This window comes from Cricetulus griseus, chromosome 7 (assembly GCF_003668045.3).
Source record: "Cricetulus griseus strain 17A/GY chromosome 7, alternate assembly CriGri-PICRH-1.0, whole genome shotgun sequence".
In the NCBI taxonomy this organism is placed as follows: Eukaryota; Metazoa; Chordata; class Mammalia; order Rodentia; family Cricetidae; genus Cricetulus; species Cricetulus griseus.
In genome coordinates this window covers 42031206-42050088 of record NC_048600.1, presented here as the reverse complement: position 1 = coordinate 42050088, position 18883 = coordinate 42031206, and the positions used below count along the sequence as shown (strand labels likewise).

The 18883-nt window shown below is 50.2% G+C and overlaps 2 protein-coding genes across 7 annotated transcripts in view; both read right to left on the bottom strand.

The window, feature by feature from the left end:
* Positions 1-84: 84 nt before the first annotated feature.
* Pam16 (presequence translocase associated motor 16) lies at positions 85-8140 on the bottom strand. 4 transcript variants are annotated; one of them, XM_027424014.2, is made up of 6 exons: positions 7498-7640; positions 7088-7194; positions 1758-1842; positions 834-970; positions 453-518; positions 85-253 (listed from the first exon to the last, which is right to left on the bottom strand). In XM_027424014.2, exons 3-6 carry the CDS (start codon positions 1813-1815, stop codon positions 167-169), a joined length of 348 nt encoding a protein of 115 aa, XP_027279815.1. In that variant the 5' UTR covers positions 1816-1842; positions 7088-7194; positions 7498-7640; the 3' UTR covers positions 85-166. The 4 variants fall into 4 exon arrangements, with proteins under 4 accessions (XP_027279815.1, XP_027279814.1, XP_027279816.1 ...); XM_027424013.2 differs by lacking the exon at positions 7088-7194 and having other exon boundaries at positions 7498-7653; XM_027424015.2 differs by lacking the exon at positions 7088-7194 and having other exon boundaries at positions 1758-1948; positions 7498-7601.
* Positions 8141-10823: 2683 nt separating this feature from the next.
* Positions 10824-18883, bottom strand: part of Coro7 (coronin 7) — a 55049-nt gene continuing 46989 nt past the window's right edge. For 2 of the 3 annotated variants that reach the window (XM_027424002.2, XM_027424003.2), the window contains exons 12-28: positions 18660-18805; positions 18491-18583; positions 18201-18332; positions 17482-17608; positions 17022-17197; positions 16398-16506; positions 16237-16323; positions 16016-16158; positions 15838-15942; positions 15486-15571; positions 14582-14723; positions 14407-14496; positions 13268-13384; positions 12881-13016; positions 12213-12304; positions 11550-11636; positions 10824-11439 (exon numbers count right to left, since the gene is read on the bottom strand). In XM_027424002.2, coding sequence (XP_027279803.1) covers positions 11434-11439; positions 11550-11636; positions 12213-12304; positions 12881-13016; positions 13268-13384; positions 14407-14496; positions 14582-14723; positions 15486-15571; positions 15838-15942; positions 16016-16158; positions 16237-16323; positions 16398-16506; positions 17022-17197; positions 17482-17608; positions 18201-18332; positions 18491-18583; positions 18660-18805 — 1874 coding nt within the window. In that variant the 3' untranslated portion in view covers positions 10824-11433. Of the gene's footprint in view, positions 11440-11549; positions 11637-12212; positions 12305-12880; positions 13017-13267; positions 13385-14406; positions 14497-14581; positions 14825-15485; positions 15572-15837; positions 15943-16015; positions 16159-16236; positions 16324-16397; positions 16507-17021; positions 17198-17481; positions 17609-18200; positions 18333-18490; positions 18584-18659; positions 18806-18883 lie in introns of those variants that run through there. The other variant, XR_004770665.1, reaches the window with a different exon arrangement.

The following is an 18883-nucleotide window of genomic DNA, read 5'->3' as shown; positions in this document are numbered from 1 at the left end:
CTCACCAGGCTGTCAAAGGCTGCTGCCTCCTGACTTTCACAGCCCAAACAGGCAGGAAGTGAACAAACCTCAAATAGGAATATATGCACTGGAGAAACATGGAAAAGACATTTATTACTGAGCTATAAATTACGAGGCAATGGGTGGGGTGGGAAGTGCCCAGCAGTCACGTTTTGGGCATCTGCCCTTTCTCTCTGTCTTCTTGGTCTTGTATTCGGAGTTCCTCATCTAGGCGTTCCTTTGCACGGACAACCTAGGAGGAGGAGGAAGATTAGGCTCTTGACAGTCTCTGCTCTTTGCCTGAATGGAGGACCTTTCCCCTTCCTGTCCCAGGCCCTAACAACCTTCCTAGAGGACAGTAGACTGCCAAGATTCAAACAACTTAAGTAGCACCCCTGGGTAGAAGGGGAAGCATGTGGCTTTCTTTTCTCATAGAGTTAAAGAGCACTCACCTTTGACTGCAAGTAGAAGGAGCCACCCACAGATTTATCGTTCACCTTAAATAGGTGCTCATAATTCTGCAGAAATGAGACAGTGAACATTAGTCTCTGGGTGAGACATTAGGGAAGGCTGATGACGAGAGAAATTAAAGGGCTTGACCTCTGACCCACATTATCACACAGGAAACTGCTGTGTGATTCTCAAAAGAACATGAGAAAGACAGGTAACCATGTGGGATGGCTCAGCTGCTACAGCTAGCTACCATGTCTCTGTATTTGTGCTGCCTGGGGGGCTTTTCAAGTTGCCCCTTGCTGTGGTCAGAGCCTCTTCCCCCACCCACCCTCTTGTGACTTCCTGTGCAGTACTGCCCCATGGCAGATGAGGGGCCTCACCTTCTGGACCTGCTCAGGGTTCAGCTTGGAGACGTTGAGAATCTGCTGGGCCTCCTGGAGGCTGAGGCCGGAGAGGTTGGATGCAGCTGCAGACTGGTGCCCAGCACGACCCCGAGCATCAGCAGCTGCCTGGCTTGCTGTTAACACATTGGTGACTGCTTAGCCCCCTTGGTGGCCCAGAGCTTCCCCTAGACCTTCTAAGTGACACAAAAGAAACAATTTGCCCAGGAGTGGCTTTTCTTTAGTACTGGCTTCCTTTTGGAGGGGAGGGACAAACATTTATGAAGGATAGGATAGGGTCAAACTAGGCTCTTGGTCCCTCAATCTAGACCACAAGATGATTTTGTCCCTTCTTCCTCCCCTCATTCTTTGTCCCAGAGGCCTACCAAATTGGGAGCTTTAGGCTACTTTGGGGACTAGGGTAAAGCTACAGGCAGGGGAGGAGCATTAGCTGGTGCCAGAGACCTCAAAACCTGGCCTACTCAAGTGTCCAGACTATCACAGCAGACCGTCCCGGGACTGCTTTTTTTTTTGGCGACCTTAGTCAAAAGCCAGCATACTTGCTCTTAAAGTGCCAGATAATAAACACTTTAACTTTGGAGCCAATTAGTCTCTGTTGCCATTACTCAGCTCTCCTTGAGAACAGCCAGAATATGTGACTCTCTTATTTACCAAAATAAGGTAAATGGGCCCACAAGGGCCCATTTGCCCTGGACACTCATGCTAACCAGGCCTAACTGAAAATAAACCCTTCCTGTCTATAGGAATATCTCAAAGTCTGGCACTGCCTCCTACCATGGGAAAGTACTCCAGGCCATCTAAGCCACAGAACTCTACCCAAAAGAGATCCCTTCATTCACAACTGACACAACCCTTAAGGGCAAAAAAATCTTGGCAGGGCTCCCAGCATGCAAAGAGGCTTACCTGCAAACTCCTGCCTCAGGGCCCGGGCAAAGGCTCTGCCCACCACCTGCACACCCATCACAATGATCTGGGCCAGGTACTTGGCCTGTAGGCAGAAGGGACACCTTGAGTGGAGATCTAAGGGTTACCTCCTCTAAACTTCCTTTGGTGGTTCTAGATACACTGGAGTTCCCAGAAGCAGATTGGAAAGGCTGTAGGGGATGAAAGTGGTACTGACTTGGCGGAAGAAACTGGCTTGAGAGCCAGTATACAATACAGTCCCAGACTGCCACCAGTTTAATTCACTCCAAGGTCACTGAGGGCTCCTCTATGCTTTTGAGACCATCTGGCCCAGCCTTCATATCACCAGGGAAAAAACAGATCCACCCTAAGTCTCCCAAAACTTCAAGTCCTATGACTAGGAATCTGTCCACGAATACAACAACAATAAAATCACTAAAGGTCTGGGTATGGTGGTGCATGCCTATAATCCTAGTACTAGGGAGGCCAAGGTAGGGTAATCATGAGTCTGGATCTCACAGTCTCAAAAAAACCAAACAAATGGAAGTCAAGATGGTTCAGCAGGTAAGAGTGCTTGCTCTTGAAACCACAGGGATCTGAGTTCAAATCCCACTATCCATGTAATAAGCCAGGCATGGTCTTATCCTGTGTATACCTATTATCCAAATATTGAGTAGAGTGGAGAAAAAAAAAAGGATCACTAGGGCTTTCTGGCTACCACCTAGCTAGAAACAAGTATTCCAAGTTCAGAGAGAGAGAGTCCATGCCTCAAAGGAATAAGGTAAAGAGTAAATAGAAAAGGAAACCAAAAAATTCTACCGTCCACACACATGCACACCATACAAATTAACAAAAGGGGGGAGGCAGGCTAAGGGTCTACTTAGAACACAATGCTCAGGAGCTAAAAGTCTACAAGGGATTCAGGCACATGCTAAGATATGAACCCAGCAACTGGAAGAGTATGGTCATCTGCTGGGTTCACACATCTATTCCAACAGTCAACTCAGCATTGGACAAAGACACACAGGACTCAATCCTTGCTCTCAGAACAGGCTGCACAGCCACTGTCCAAGTAGAGAAATCTTCTTCAGCAGTGCAAGGCCACTGAGATCCCAATATTATATAATCAAGGTAATGTGGAGGCCCTGGGAAGCCTAAGACTTGATCAGCAGCAGAGTTCACTATCAGGACTGGGAGGGAGTTCTGGGGGAAGATAGTATTTCTCCTAGGCTGGAACCTGAGGGTTAGATAGGTGGAGCCATGACAGTGAGTGACAAGTGCAGGAGGGAGCATCCTAGGCTGGAGAAAGACCAGAGGATGGATTCATGGAGAAACATTAAGATGTTACTGTGAAGCAGAAATGATGGAGAGACAGCATGCATAGAACTGGATCCCATGTCTGTGAAATGATATAAAGCAGCACGCAGAGGACTCCCGATGAATGCTCACTGCAAGCTAGGAGTACTCACATGGTACAGCTCAAAGATTGGGCCTTCCTCCCTTGTACTTTGCTGTGGCTAATCTCAATAAATACAAACTGAGCCTGTGTACCAGGTACTGTGTCAGACACATTCTAGTGTCTGTGCCATTTCATCCCAAGAACTCAAGAGGTTTAGTGACTCATTGGTACTAGGGAGAGCGGGTGGGGAAGGAAGCTGGAGCCCTATTAACCATAGGACTCTACTCCACAGGGAAGATGATAGCAAGATGACTAGCATCAGGAACTCAGACTCCAGAACTGGACTTTCTGGCTTCTAGGTCCTGCCCTTCCCTAACAAGCAGATCTAATTATGGGCTATTAGGGAAATGAAGAGGCCTCACAGCATGTTGGAATTTCAGAAGCCTAGCTTTCATATAGAAAGGGCGGGCCAGAGAAGCCCCTCCTGTGATCAAAGACAGGTATGAGCTACAGGAAGCTGTGTGGGAGTAACAGGAGAACAACAGAGTGCTTATGAACTGGTGATCTTACCTGACTTGTACCTTTCTCAACTAGAGCCATTGCCAAGTAAGGCAGGGAACTCTGAGATGGAATTTAGCTTCTATATGACTGGTCCTAGAGCACCCCTCAGGAAATACCACTTCACACAGAAAGTCTGCCTCTCTGTTGCCACATATCTACTACATGACCTTGGAAGCAATGAGGCACTTTTCTAATAGTGACTTTATTGCTCAATAATGTATGTTAAAAACTCAGGTTCTGGGAACTGGAGAGATGGCTCAGTGCTCAAGAATAAGGGCTGGTCTTCCAGAGGTCCTGAGTTCAATTCCCAGCAACCACATGATGGCTTACAACCATCTGTAATGAGATCTGGTGCCCTCTTCTGTCCTGCAGGGGTACATGCAAACAGAACACTATACATAAAACAATACAAAAAACACCTCGGAGTTCTCAGGTTCTAGCTGGGCATGGTGACACCTTTTATTCCTGCACTCAGGAGGCAGAGACAGGCCAATCTCTGTGAGTTCGAGGCCAGCCTGGTCTACAGAGTGAGTTCCAGGACTACAAAGAGAAACCCAGTCTTGAAAACACAAGAAAACTGAGGCTGGCCATCATGATAGCACACGCCCTTAATCCTACCACTGCAGAGGCAGAGGCAGAGGCAGAGGCAGAGGCAGATGGATCTCTGAGTTCAAGGACAGCCCCTGGTCTACATAGGAAGTACCAGGATGACCAGAGCTATATAGAGACTCTTTTCCAAACAAATAAAACAAAATGGAGAACTTTCCCTTGCACACTTCAAGCCAAAGTGGCAAGTGGCCCTATATCTGGAGTATAATGGCTGTGGGGAAGGCAGGCTTGCACTAGATCTTAGCCAAAGGCCTAAAAGCTATTAGCAAAGGCAAAACTGGCCAGCAGTTTCATCAGCCACTGGGGATTTGCAGACAGCTACTCATGTTCCCAGGGGGAAGCAGTAATACATTTTGTTGTTGGTTTTTTTTTTTTTTTTTTTTTTGAGACAGGGTTTCTCTGTGGCTTTAGAGGCTGTCCTGAAACTAGTTCTTGTAGAGCAGGCTGGTCTCGAACTCACAGAGATGTGCCTGCCTCCGCCTCTTGAGTGCTGGGGTTAAAGGCATGCACCACCACCACCCAGCTCTCTACCAGTTTTTTAAATTGCAAAATAAAGAGAATAATATATTTCCATACAGGAGGGGTGTAAGGCCCTGGGAGGCAATGCACACAAAATTGAGTAGACAGACAGCAGCATCCTAGAATCAGAGCTCAACTGCTGGCTTTGCTCCCAGACCAGACCCTGTTTGGTGTTAATAGTCTGGCAATCAGGTGATGCTCAAAGTGGAAGATTTTGGGAGAGCAAAGCTCTGCCAGTTACAGTCCACTAGAAGGCCCTCTAAGAAAGCCCCCAACAGCTCTAACTCACTGACAGGCCTCAAGGTCCCAGGCCAAGAACAACCAATTCACAGCTCACTCCAGGCAAGCAGTAGCTGGGGGCAGGAGTTATAAACACAAGGCTTCAACCTTGAAACCTGCTGTTAGCAACTCACTTCCTTTCCTATCTGGGAATATGACCTCAGACAAGGTTCATGGGGGGGGGGGGCGCTGGAGGGTGGGCAAAAATGAGGCTTAAGTCATCGAAGTGCATCAGGAAGGGCCCAACTTTCAGGCCTGTGTACAATGTTCCTCCAATACACAGTAGCAGGCCCTGGGTGTGGATCAGACTGACGACAGGAAGGAACTTGGGTTATCCCTTGAGCCCTTTTAATAGTTACTGGTGTCACTGCTAGACAGGAGGAAGGTCAGGACTATATGGTGCCATTTGTGACAGTATTTCTGGGTCCCCAGAGGCCTGCACAGCAGGTGCCCAATATATACTTGAAAGTGTGTGACTGTCCATGAATTAACACTTTAATCAAGTCACTCTTAAGTGCTGTTTGGCCAAAGCTGCAATCTCACACACTCCATTCCCCAGGCAGGGTTTCCATATGCTTCTAATGCTGCCAAGTTAAGGCTCTGGTGGTTGCCCAATTCTCACACAGTGCTCCTGTCTGCATATTCAGGTCAGCTTGGCACTGATATCTCTCACCTCTGACCTCATCTTAGTTCTCTGGATTTTTTCCCTCTTACCTTTCCCCCATTGCAACTGTACCCTTTACTTCTAGGTAAGCTCTCATGATTCTTTATGCTCTGAGTTCCTTCACTGTGAATACCCTCCTTCCTACCTAGATACTGTCAAGATGCAACATTGCAAAGGCATGGTGAGCAGGGCGGTGGTGGCACACGCCTTTCATCCCAGCACTCGGGAGGCAGAGACAGGCGGATCTCTGTGAGTTGGAGACCAGCCTGGTCTACAAGGGCTAGTTCCAGGACAGGCTCCAAAGCCACAGAGAAACTCTGTCTCAAAAAGCAAAAAAAAAAAAAAAAAAAAAAAAAGCCCCAAAAAGCAAAGGCATGGTGGTGGCACATACCTAATTCCAGCACTTGGGAGGCTGGGGCAGGGTGATCCCTAGAGTTTGAAGCCAGCCTGAGTCACAAAGCAAGACAATGCTCCAAACCAAAAACCTTTAACAACCTTCAGGGCTGGAAAAATACGCCATAATCTGACTCCCAGGTGAAAATTCTAGACTCCTCCCATTTATACCTTCTTTTCCTATTTGGAGGTGTACTGGGGATTGAATCTAAGGCCTCTCCCCTGGTGGGCAAGCATTATAACACTGAGCTATGCCCTGGAACTCATGAAGTCCATACTAGTTCTGAACTCCTGATCTTCCTGCCTCAGCCTCCCAAGTGCTGGGTTTGCAAGTGTAGCCACTATGACCGCCTGAGAAAAGCTGAGAGTTGAATATGGAGAATGCAAGGTACGAGCAATCAATACAGGTCCTCACAAGATGTCGGTGGCCCAATTACAAGGCAGGGATAATATGGTGGCAAATCAACAAAACTGGGTCCAAAACAGCCTCTGACTCTTGCATAAAAGAAGAACCTGGAAAAGTCAAATTCTCGGAACTTCAGGTCCCTTGAATGTAAAATGGGGATGACTGAGAGAGATTAAATGACAATCTACATAAAGTCTCAGCTCCAGGCACAGCACTGTAAGCAGTTAACTGCCACCTTCTAATTATTAAATAACAGGCTCCCTAGTCGGGTGTGATGAGGCACACCTTTGATGCCAGCACTGGAGAGCCAGGGGCAGAGGCAAGTGGAGCTCAGCAAGTTTAAGGCCAGTCTGATCTACTACAATAGGACGTTAGGAGACAACCAAGGCTACCTATAGTGCTACCCTGTCTCAAATAAGTACATAAGCAGACAAGGAAATAAATAGGTTCCCCCAACCAACCGCCTTCCAATTACTTAGGGGCAAAACTAAAGAACCTGCCTTTTAAAGGTTGCACAGGCGACATGCATGGTCTCCCACAAATACTCAGCCTCCAGGTCTCGATTTCAGCTCAGGTCCCAGGACTACCACTTCCTTGGAGGAGCCAACTGTCAAACGCGGTTAAAAAACCAAGCGACATCGCCGAGTCCTACCACTCAGGAGCCGGCCCACCCAACAATCACCTCCTCCCACAGCCCGTAGAAGCTTGCTCACGCCGGGGCCCGGCCCGCGGAGGCTGGACCCCGCCGGGGCTTGCTGCCGGCCGAGCCTCGGTTCCCAGGCCCGGCCAGCGGTCGTCCCTGCCCGAGAGTCAACGGCCTGCGACCCCACGACGCGCCACAGACCCTACTTCCTGTGGGGGCCGGGGCCAGCCTCCCGACTCTGACTCGACCTCCCTCCCCGATCCTCACCATGGCGGCCGCTCCGCCTCACAGGGCCGGGTGCCGCTCCCGGACCCAGTGGGACCAGCGCTGGGGCTGCCGGTGGGTCAGAGGTCAAGGGAGACTGGAGAGCGCGTGCGCGACGACGCGACGACGCGACGACGCGACGCATTTCCAGGGGCGTGACTCTTCCGGTATGTATGTAGGCGGGGCCTGCCTCGGGATCTGAAGACTACTGGGCGGGCGATGGGCGGCTGCAAACCTCCGGTGGCCTTGGAACTGGTGCACCAAGTTGTTTTTTTCCCTTCATCTCCCCCGAAATAGTTAGGAAGGAGCCATCATATGAAATAAGCCAAAGTAATAAAGGGCTGGATGTCAATTTCTCTGGAATACTTAAGAAACTAGGTATTTCAAAATAGGTTTAATTCCAGATTCCTCCTGCTTGTGAAACTACTAGATACCAGATGGGATAGTTTCCACCCACTTCAAGTCTATAATGTAAAGCCTTCTTCTCAGTGAAGTCCATCAAGTCCCCCCACTACACTGATATGCCCACCACGCTGCTGCTTTAGATGGACTGGGGTGTGATGGAGAATGTACTGTGTATGTTCATCTTATTGATTATTGAATAAAGTACTAATTTGGCCATGAAACAGCAAGTTAGACAGGACTAGGAGTCAAAGAGGATTCTGGGAAATGTAGTAGAGAAGTGGTGATCCAGGCAGGATGAGACATAGCAAGGAGACTCATGCAAGCAAAGGAAACAAGAAGCGTCTTCCCTTTCCCCTTCACCTCCTCCAGCGGCGGGATGTGAGCCACCGGCAAGGAGGGACGCCAATAAGGTGTCTGATAAGTCTTATAAAATATATAGATTTATGATAATTAAGACTGAGCTAACAGATGAGAATCCTAGTCACTGGCCAAGCAGCTTTGTACCTAATACAAGTCTCTCTGTGCATTAATTTGGGCCCTAACTCGGGCAGGCGGCTGGCGTAAAGCACACGTGGCGGTGGGGCTCGGGCAGCTTTTGGAGGAAAGATTTATCGTAACAGGGGTGTGTTTTAAAAGATAGTTCTGGAATCCTTTGGGGGGGAGCCTGGGGAGTGGGGTGGCAAGACAGGGTTGCTCTGTGTAGCCCTGGCTAGCCAGTGCTGGAACTCTGTAGACCAGTCTGTCCTTGAACTCACAGATCTGCCTGCCTCTGTCTCTTGAGTGCTGGGATTAAAGGCGTGCACCACTACCACCCTGCACGTTATAGAATCTTTATGTCTCGATGTTGCCAGGTTTGTTTAAGCGTCTCTGATTGGCTTGCAGAGGGTTCTCTTCTCTCCAAGTCTTCACAAGATCTTCTCTGGTCTCTGTGTTTGCGACAGTTCTGTCAAGACACCCATAGTTCACACACTAAACAGTTGGACCTTTTGGAGTGCACAATTCAATTCTGCCTTCACCACCATCCAGTCTAGAACATTTCCTTCCACCCAGCAGTCACTTCCCTACCCTGGAAACTACTCATTTGCATTCTGCCACTATGGTTTGCTCTGGATATCCCATAGAATCAGAGTCACAACTACATGAGGTCTTTTGTGACTAGTTTATTCCTTCATGTTCCATTTGGTCTATTCCCCCGCACACAAGCTCTCATCCTCTATAACAGTAGTTCTCAACCTGTGAGTCAAAACCCCCTTGGCGACAGGTGTTGGTGGCACACACTTTTAATCCCAGCACTCAGGAGGCAGAGGCAGGTGGATCTCTGTGAGTTTGAGGCCAGCCTGGTCTACAGAGCTAGTTCCAGGACAGCCTGGAGCTATGTAGAGAAAACCAAAAAAAGAAAAAACAAACAAAAAAACCCAAAAACCAAAAAACCCCAAGACAAAAACCTCCCTTGGCAAACCTCTATCTGAAAAAATATTTACATTACAAATCATAATAGTAGCAAAATTAGTTATGAAGTAGCATCAAAAATAATTTTATGGTTAGAGGTCACAACATGAAGAACTTTATTAAAGGGTCACAGCATTAGAAAGGTTGAGAACCACTGCTCTACAACAAAATTCCTTTATCTTTACCTTTATTATTTATTGCTATGCCTTCCCACTAGAGTCTGAACTCTCAGTGGGCAGAACATTGAGGTCTTTACTTCTAGCTATCAAGCACCTGGAAGGCAGCTTGGCATGCAATGGAAACTCACAGATGTTTGGTGAATGGATTTAAGTCAGATTCCTCTGCAATAGTGGTTTTCAACCTTCCTAATGCTGTGACCCTTTAATACAGTTCCTCATGTTGTGGTGACCCCCCCAACCATAAAATTATTTTTGTTGCTACTTCATATCTGTAATTTTGCTACTGTTAAAGATTGTATATAAATACCTGCTTTCCGGGGGTCTTTTCTTTTTGAGGGGTGTTTGAGACAGGGTTTCTCTGTGGCTTTGGAGGCTGTCCTGGAACTAGCTCTTATAGACCAGGCTGGTCTCGGACTCACAGAGATCCACTTGCCTCTGCCTCCCAAGTGCTGGGACTAAAGGCGTCCGCCACCACTGCCTGGCTGTTTTCCAGTGGTCTTAATTGACTGTGAAAGGGTCATTCAACCTCCAAAGGGGTCATGACCCACAGATTGAGAACCTCTGATCTAGACCACTGCCCATCCTTCTTTCTGTCTCTCCAATTTCTCTCTTCCCTTGGTACACTGCTGAAGTTCCCTTCATTTCCTCTTGACTCCTTCAGGTCTTAGTTTTCAGTTTCAAATAACATCTCTTCCTCAGCCCCTTGACACTGCTTACCCCAGCCCAAGTCAGTTCGTCTGTTTTTCCTCCAATCTGCTTTCTAGACATAGTGTGGTTCCCTAGGACGAAGCTATGATCAACTGACACTCCATCTGTCCTGCTCATTACTAAGTAAATGTAGCAAAGTAAAACCACTATGAAGAGAGGTCCAGAACCAAAGTTCTCTATTACGATCAATCTTTCCGCCAAAAGCCATCTGAGCCCTACCGCCACGTGGGTGCTTTCTGCCAGCCGCCCGAGTTCTGCCCACCAAGTTAGGGCCCCAAATAATACACAGAGACTTATATTAGACACAAATGCTACTTGGCCAATGACTAGGATTTCTCATCTGTTAGCTCAGTCTTAATTATCATAAATCTATATATTTTATAAGACTTATCTTATTTAGGATGCCTTCCATTGGCATCCTTATCCCGGGATTACATGGTGACTCTGGAGGAAGAGAGAAGGCGCCCACTTCCTTCTTCCTTTGTTTATATATGCGTCTCCCTGCCATGTCACTTCTTGCAGTTCTCTCTCTCTCTCTCACACTCTGTCCCCTTTCTTCCAGACTCCCAGAGACCAGCACAAGAGGCAGACAGCTTAGAAAAGTTTAATTGCTGAAAACACCCAGAGCATGTATAGGCTGGTTGTTGTGGGGCCCACACCACTGTAATGAGGCTGTTAGCTCCATGAGACCCTTTCTCCTGGCCTCAAGCCAAGGGAAGCAGGGAAAATGATCCCAGGCCCCTGAGGATAAAGCTGCTCCCAACAGCCTGGTGGGGGACCAGCCCCCAATGTCCTTGACTGGAGCTGGGGCAGTAGGCAAGATAGGTTGGCATGTAGTAACTGAAGATGTTAGATGAAGCCAGCAGAAAGACTAGGAGAGACAAGGCATCCAGGGTTGGCCCAGAGACACGCTACTGGCATCTACTTCCCACCCACTGGTGTCATATGCTAACAGGCAGCTGAAGAGAAACAGCTGGCCACAGAGGGCAGAGGAGCACAAAGTCCCTGGAGTTGCAGTGGGTCCAGCAGCAGTGAGAGTGCCTGAGGTCTTCAGGAAACCCAGGGCTCCTGGGCTGGGTGTGCCTGCCAAGGCCACAGCAGCGCTGTCCAGTTTGCAGAGACATAAGGTGTGGAAGGGCAGCAGGTGGTTCTAGAAGGTGGCAGAGGCAGTTGAGGCCAGGGGTGCCTGGTGTGCAGACTAGTCCTGGGGAAGGAAACCAGGAGGCAGGAGTTAAGAAGGCCTAGAAGGGGAGGGTATGTTTATAGGACAAACAGTGGTACTGGCTAAGGAAGCTGAGTCCAACTGTCACTCACCCACTCGTCTTCATCCACCCCTTCAAAAGAGTCCTGGGGCAAAGGGTCTTCTCGATTCCCCAGCTTTGCCACCATGGCACTGAGCAGCTGTGAAGGGAGATAGGGGAGGCACTGAAAGAAATGACTCTCTGATCTCAGTAACTTACAACCCTAGCTTTAACACCTATAATGCTGAAAAACAGCCAGCTCAGTTAGAACCCTGGTGAGGCTGATGGGTTTTCTTTGTGAAAGATGTGAAGACAGTAACAGCATCAGGGACAGGGCTGCAGTGTGACACTGGACACAGGGACAGGGCTGCAGTGTGGCTCCGGACACAGGGACAGGACTGCAGTGCGGCTCCTGACACAGGAGCTGCTGTCTCTGTGCACTGCTGCAAAGGCTCAAATGTACACTGGGATCACCGTGGGCTTAGGTCTCTAATCTTTAACTTTGGCTGGGTCAGGGCTGGCTAAAATGTGTGTGTCTTGTTGCCCTCCCTGGCTTCCTGTGCCCTGGGGGCAGCAGCAGGCCCCTAGGGGTGGCCCTTCCCCAAAGTCTGGTATGGAGACAAGAGTGACACACGGCTCATCCTGACATCTGGGTTGGAGCTGGACCTGCAGATAGCCAAGCACAAGGAGGGCACCCATTGTCTGCGCAGCACAGCCAGCCCTCTCCCATGCCCACCTCTTCTTTTTTCTGTTGGTCAGACTTCTCTTCCAAGTACTGTGCTGAGGATGGGGCTCTCCGGGCAGGGGCCTCTCGAGGGGCTTGGCTCACTGGGGTGGAGCAAGGACAATCATCAAAGAAGGCCCTGTTCAGAACCAACCCCCAGGAGATTCTCTGGTATTGATCAAAGAAGTGGCATTAATAAGTATCAAACCCTGTTCACCAGGCCTGCCCAAAGCAGCAGGGTATATATTTGTAAGAGTTTGAATGTGGGCTAGGGGTGGTGGCACACGCCTCTAATCCCAGCACTTGGGAGGCAGAGGCAGGTGAATCTCTGTGAGTTTGAGGCCAGCCTGGTATATAAATCAAGTTCCAGAATAGCGAGAGCTGTCACAGAGAGAGAGAGAGAGAAAAAAAAAAGGGAGTACATGTGTTGAGTGTGTTGAGTATGTAACATATGTGTGCATGTGTGTGTGTACATATGCATGTGTGCTAGGATAAAACACAGGCCACAGGACTTGCCCCTCAGGAGTTCGGAGACTGGGTCTGGAGACATGTCCACACAGAGACCGCTCTCTATGTGGCAGGAGAAATGGAAGACTGTACTTGGACCTTCTGATCCTTCTTCTCACTCCTGTCCAGATTCCCCCTCCCTCGCTGTCTCCCCATTTTATCCCTTACTCAACCTGGGGTCATGCCAGGGGGCTGTAAACTCAGTAGCTGGGGCTGTCCATTAGCACCCCCCAGCCAGGCCTTGGCATTGAGTACTGGCTCCCAGCTCACAGCTGTGTCCGGGAACACATCATCCTGGAAGAACTCTTTCTGTAGAGAAGAAAGGAGCTGTCATGAGACACTAACCAGGGGGCCAGGACACATAAGCCCCAAGATCTGGCCTGACCCACACTGGCAATCTGCAGAATTCTGCTCTGCAGAATTTTAGTAGAATATAGAGGTAGATGTTCCCAAAAAGTAGACAGTGGGCAGATTTGGATGCAAGAACAGATAAGAACCTAAGTTCCTGGGACCCTGGCCAGCCACAAAAGGAAGAGATTGAGTCCTTGACCCGAACTCACCCTGACTCGAGGCAGCCGGAATGCAATAGGCTCCAGGGAGGTCTGGCGTAGTCGAAGGCATCGGGCAAACTCCACTTCCCGGATGTCACACTCAGTCTTGGGCAGAAGGACAAAGCCCTGGGAGGAGTGACAAAGTAGTAGCTAGAGCCAAGGGCTCCTGGCTGGACACAGGGCACCCTAGGGTAGCAAAATTCCTCACTTAGGCCAGGACCATGGCCTGTCCATGGTAGCTGTGGTGGTCTGAAGGAGAATAGTCCCTGTAGCCTCATTGAAGGTTTGGCCCTCAGATGGTACAACTATTTGGGAAGGATTAGGAGGTGTGGCCTTGTTGGAGAAGGTGTGTCTCTAGGTTTGGGCTTTAAGGTTTCAAAAAGTCCTACCATTCCACAAAGTTAGCTGTCCCTCTCTCTTTCTGCTGCCCCTCTCCCTGCTATAATGGCCATGAACTGTAGGGAGCCGGTTCGAACCGGCTCCCTACAATGAACTCACCCTCTGAAATAGTAAGCAAGCCTACAATTAAATGCTTTCTTCTGTAAGTTGCCTTGGTCACGCTGTCTCGTCACAGCAATAGGAAAGAAACTAAGACAGTAGTGGTACGCTGTCAGTGGGAACGAGCTTTTGACGGAAAAGACCAGACATGTAGCACTGACCTATTTCCACAGAGGACAAAGTCCCACCATGTTCCACTTTAAGCAGTTGAAAAGAGATGCAGACTAGTATGCTATACATAACTGTGGGACAGGTCCTCTGCATACCACGTTAAGGTGAGCAAGCAACTAAATAGGATATTTCCTTGTTTTTCTTTGTTCTACTGAGGCACTGTAGCACCCAGATTGGTCTCAACACATGGTCCTGCCTCACCTATCTTCCAGAGTGCTGGCATGACAGGTATGAGCCACTATTCCTGGTTTGGATAATTTAACCTTATATGGTTAAATATTTAGTAATGGCCGAATATAAGCCAGCTTTCAAAATTCCTAGGTAATTCCAGTCAGCTATACCTGGGCACAGCGCTGGACAGCACCTTGATTCCCCTGACGCCTATTGGCTCCTGCAATTCCGCATAAGGCCACAAGAGGGCATGGGAACCCTGCAGTCCAACGTGGGGACAGAAAGTTCAGTGGTGAGATTGACATTACCTTATGAGGATCAGATGACGTGAAGCTGTTGCACTCCAAGAAGAAAGGGGCCTCTGGGAGCACCTCATATAAGAACACACGGGTATCACCCTGGAGGACAGAGGTGGGGCATGAAAGTGAAGCAGCCAGCTACACCAGACCCTGCCCCACGCCCAGGCAGTCCGTTCCCGCCAACCTTGCCAGTGAGAAGCACCAGGCCAGTATCAGGGTCATAGCTTGGAAGCAAGGTGGAAGGAGCTACATCAAGGCCCAGCACTGCTGAGGGGCCGTCAGCCAGGGCATCAGCTATGTACAATTGCAGCTGACGTTCACTTCGGCTGCCAGGGAGTCAGGAGTAGAGCAGATCCTTAGGGCTGAAGAGGCCTGGGGTAGGGCAAAGACTCCCACAGGGACCCTGCTCCTTTCTGGGCTGGAAAGCCTAAGGGCCAGCAGTCAAAGGAGAGATGAGTCTAGCCCTACTTCTAAGTAGCCTAGCTGGGGAAAAGGTGCTCGGCCTCCACTCGCCTCTGGCCTGTCTTCTGTACAAGCCTGACCTCGGGGCCTATCCTGGTCTACTGCAGCCTCCTGTTTGGCCTTTTCCCCCTCACATTATGCTTTGCACCCTCAGCTCCAGCAGTCAGCATTTCTTCCACACTTGAATGACCCAGTTCATTTGATACCTCTCTGGGAAGGCCCTTCCCAGGCCATCATCCAAAGTGCCTGATGCCCACCTCTCAGGCCTCCGCTGCAGGCTTGGCTCTGTTCCCTGTGCCTTCCCTGGTCGCATTCATGCATGGATTCCCAGTCTGGCCTCACCCTCTGAATCCCCTGTTAATACACATTCCCTCACCAACACTTTCTCCCATCCAACCGTCTTCCTGCCTGTCTATCTGTCTAATCACTTACTAATTCATCTATTTATCCATTACTCCATAATCTACTGATCCACTTACTTGCAGTGATCCACCTATGCTGGGATTTATAGAATTCTCCATTGTGCCTGGCTGTGGGAACAGTTTTTGCAAGCCTGATAGATGCTATAACCTTGGGAAACGGGAAATCAGAAGGCTGATAAAGCCTGGGGGTCCCTAAGTCCTCACCTGTCAAAGCCAGATACCAGCAGACAACGACCATCACACACCCACACAATGCGGGCTCCACGGCAACCTTCAGGTCCTGGGCCTTCCTATAGAGATATACCACATGAATGAACAAAAAGGACACCTTTAGCCCAAAGGTACTCACGCATAGGGATGCAGAGCTACTCCAGGGCTCACAGACCCTGACCCCCACCCAGCTCCTACATGCTTACTTTCAGGGGTACAGGGCTGCTCATGGGCATGTAGACCCTGAGGTTCCACCAACCCCCAGACCATGCAAGTGCATCGGCAGGGTTGTTTGAAAGGTTTATAGACCTTGAGTTTGTCCCTGTTCCAGACCATACATGCCCACCTGTAGGGGTACAGGGCTGCTCCGGGGTTCATAGACCCGTACGTGCCCATCCTTGCACACAGTTGCTAGTTGCTGCCCATCTGGACTCCAGGCCAAGCTAAAGATCTGGGAACAGACAAGGGCATAAGAGGTGGCCTCTCCTTTTATGGCTGGACCCTCACCTCTGCAGCTGTTCTACCTGGTCCTGATGGCCCTGAAGCTTCAGCTGCTCAGCTCCAGCCTGAAGGTCCCAGATGCGAACGGTTAGGTCATAGGAAGAGGAAGCCAGTATGTCAGCAGCCAGTGGGTGGAATCGCAGAGAGTAGATCTTTTCTGTGTGGCCTGGAGAGGACCAGAAGGTTATCTGAGTCAGTCCCTGGGAAACCACTGCCCCACCAGACTCTATCAGGGCCCTCTAACCTGTGAGCACAGTCTCAGGGGTGGTGAGAACATTCTTGAGGCCTCCAGGGGGCACCCGCCATAGTCGGATCCTGGCATCCTCCCCAGCTATGGAAAGAAGAGTGTATCTTCACTGCAGGGCCTGGAACCTTTTCTCAACCCTGGGCATCCAGGCTGCTTACCCACAGCAAGGCGGTGTGGGTCAAAGGGGTCCCAGGCCAGATCCATTACCGCTGTCCCATTCTGCAGTGTGGGCAATGCTGTGTCAGGCAGGCGGCCTGGCTTCTGCAGCTGTGGGAGGAACCCCCACCCCAAGGCACATCAGAATCAGGCAAGTGAGCCAGTCTCAGGAAAACAGGTGCCTGGATGCCACCTTCTACAACAGACCGACAGATACCCCACTGCTGGGTGGCCCAAGCTCTCTGCCTTAGACAACTTGTGCTAAGCCCCCAAGTGCCCACTGTGAGGCCCCCAGTAAGTGAGGGCAGTGAGGGCATAGCAGCGTGGGAGGGTGGGAGGAGCTCAGGCTTGGGACTCAAGATTGCTGGCGATTGAATCCTGCTCCACTTACGAAGCTGTGTGACCACGTCAGGTCACTACACCTCTCTGAACTTCTTCACTCTCATCTGGAAAATGGAATAAGAAAGGCACCTACCACACGAGGCAGCTGGGTTGGTGAGAGGCTATGTTGGACAGGTGACTGCTGCCACATGGTCTGTGCTTAGTGAGTTAGGCTAGACCTTTAGGATCCTGTTCCTGCCCACTATAAGGACCTGAAAGTAACCCTGGTGGGGCAGGGCCCTTACCTCAAGCACAGCTACCTGCCCGCCACTGCTGAGCAGGGGTACAGCCACATGCAGCCGATTAGCACAGAAGCCATCGCTTTCACCAGGTGTCGTGTGGTTGAGTCCCTTAAGGTTGGTGATATGGCTGTCTCGGTGGAGGATGGTGCCCTGAGCATGGCGGAATTTAGAACTGGGGCCTGGTGGTGGTGGAGACACAGTCAAGTGTGAGGATGCACACCTGTGTATCCTGCACCTAGTCTTGGCCACCTACTGCCCTCATCACTGGAAGGAGCCTGGTGTGGGCTTGGATAAGGTTTGGCATATACAACTTGTCCAAAAATGCTTGCTCATATCCTCTACAGCCTGAAAAGCAGTGGTTCTAGCAGCTCAAGCCTGGGCTAGTCTATATAAGGTCTGTCCTCAGGGTTGGTGGACAGAGGATAGGATTGGGGCAGACAGGGTCCTGCCCTGAGCAGCTTACCCAGCAGACTCTGAAGTGACCGCTGACTGGGGCTGGTACCAATGCCGCTGGTGCTGGAGAGTGAAGGCCCCAGACTGGATGGTGTGGAGGGTGAGATCAGTGAGCTGGGAGGAGAAGAAAAACCCTCCTGGAGAGAGAGAGACCTGGTCAGCCAACAGTCCCTAGGTGTACTAAACAAGTAGAAAGGGGACAGCTGGCCAATTCCTGGGCCATTGCTCTGGGCTCCTCTGGGCTTCAGGACAATGGTTTGGGCATGAGCCTGATGAAGCATGAGTCAGGTGACATCGAAAGAAGAGAATGAGTTTTAGGCCCAGGGGACAGAGATGACTGCTCCTGCCTCCCAGTTTGTGGGGGACTATGCCAGGAGTTACAGCTGCCAGCATTTCAAGAACAACCCTGCTTCTTTTTTGTTTGTTTGTTTGTTTGATTTTTTAAAGATAGGGTTTCTATGGGTAGCCCTGGCTGTCCTAGAACTCACTCTATAGACCAGGCTGGCATTGAATTCTGAGATCCATTTGCCCCGCCAGCCCTGTTTCTTTAACATCTGCTCAGCTTAGAATACAATTCTAAATTCTTTACTATGCTGCACATATCCCTCCATCTCTGTTATGCCTGACAGCTAAAGAAGATCAGAAAGGCTTTTTGGCAGGTGAATAGTACCACTTCACTACCTTACTGTGGTGTCTTAGCAGCCGTAGGGGAGGTGACTTGGTACTTACACTTGGGTCTGTGTCCGCTCTGGGCATCTCTGCAGGCTGGGCCATGTCCAGGGGTGGTTCCATAGGGGGCACCAGGGAAGAGATAAACCTGGGATGGGGCTGGTAGACTGGGTTTAGGCTGACCTTCTGTACCTGTGGGTAAGCAGGCCACTGAAGAAGGCACGTGCTGCCAAGTGTGAAGGAGACCCCTGGAGGGGTGGACATGAGGCTGAGAACCAAACGTGAGCTCCCAGGGGTTGCTGGGACCAGGGATTAAGAAGAGGAAGAGGATGAGCTGGGCTTGGCCCTACCTGCTGGTTGTCCCCAGCCCACCAGGTGTGGGCGTCAGAAGCAGGCACAGAGCCGGCCGTGTCAGGAAACAGGTCCTCATGGAACTCTACAGCCTGGTAAGAGGCAGGTAGTCAGTTAGTGAGGCCCCAATTCTCTAGACCCCCAACCCCTTGTCCAGGTCCCTCTCACTTTTCGGGGCACGTGGTGGCTGATGGGTATGATGGCTGTGTCACTTAGCTGAAGGACTTGGAGCACCTCACAACTCAGGACAGCCAGTGCTCGCCGGGGGACAAGGGCTGCCCCTCGCAGTACATTCTCCAGAATGCAGTGGGTCACTGCCAAAGACACCATAGGGGATAGTCAGCGAGGGAAGCAAACGGTGGCAGTGTCAGGGTGGCAAGGAGAACTAGGAC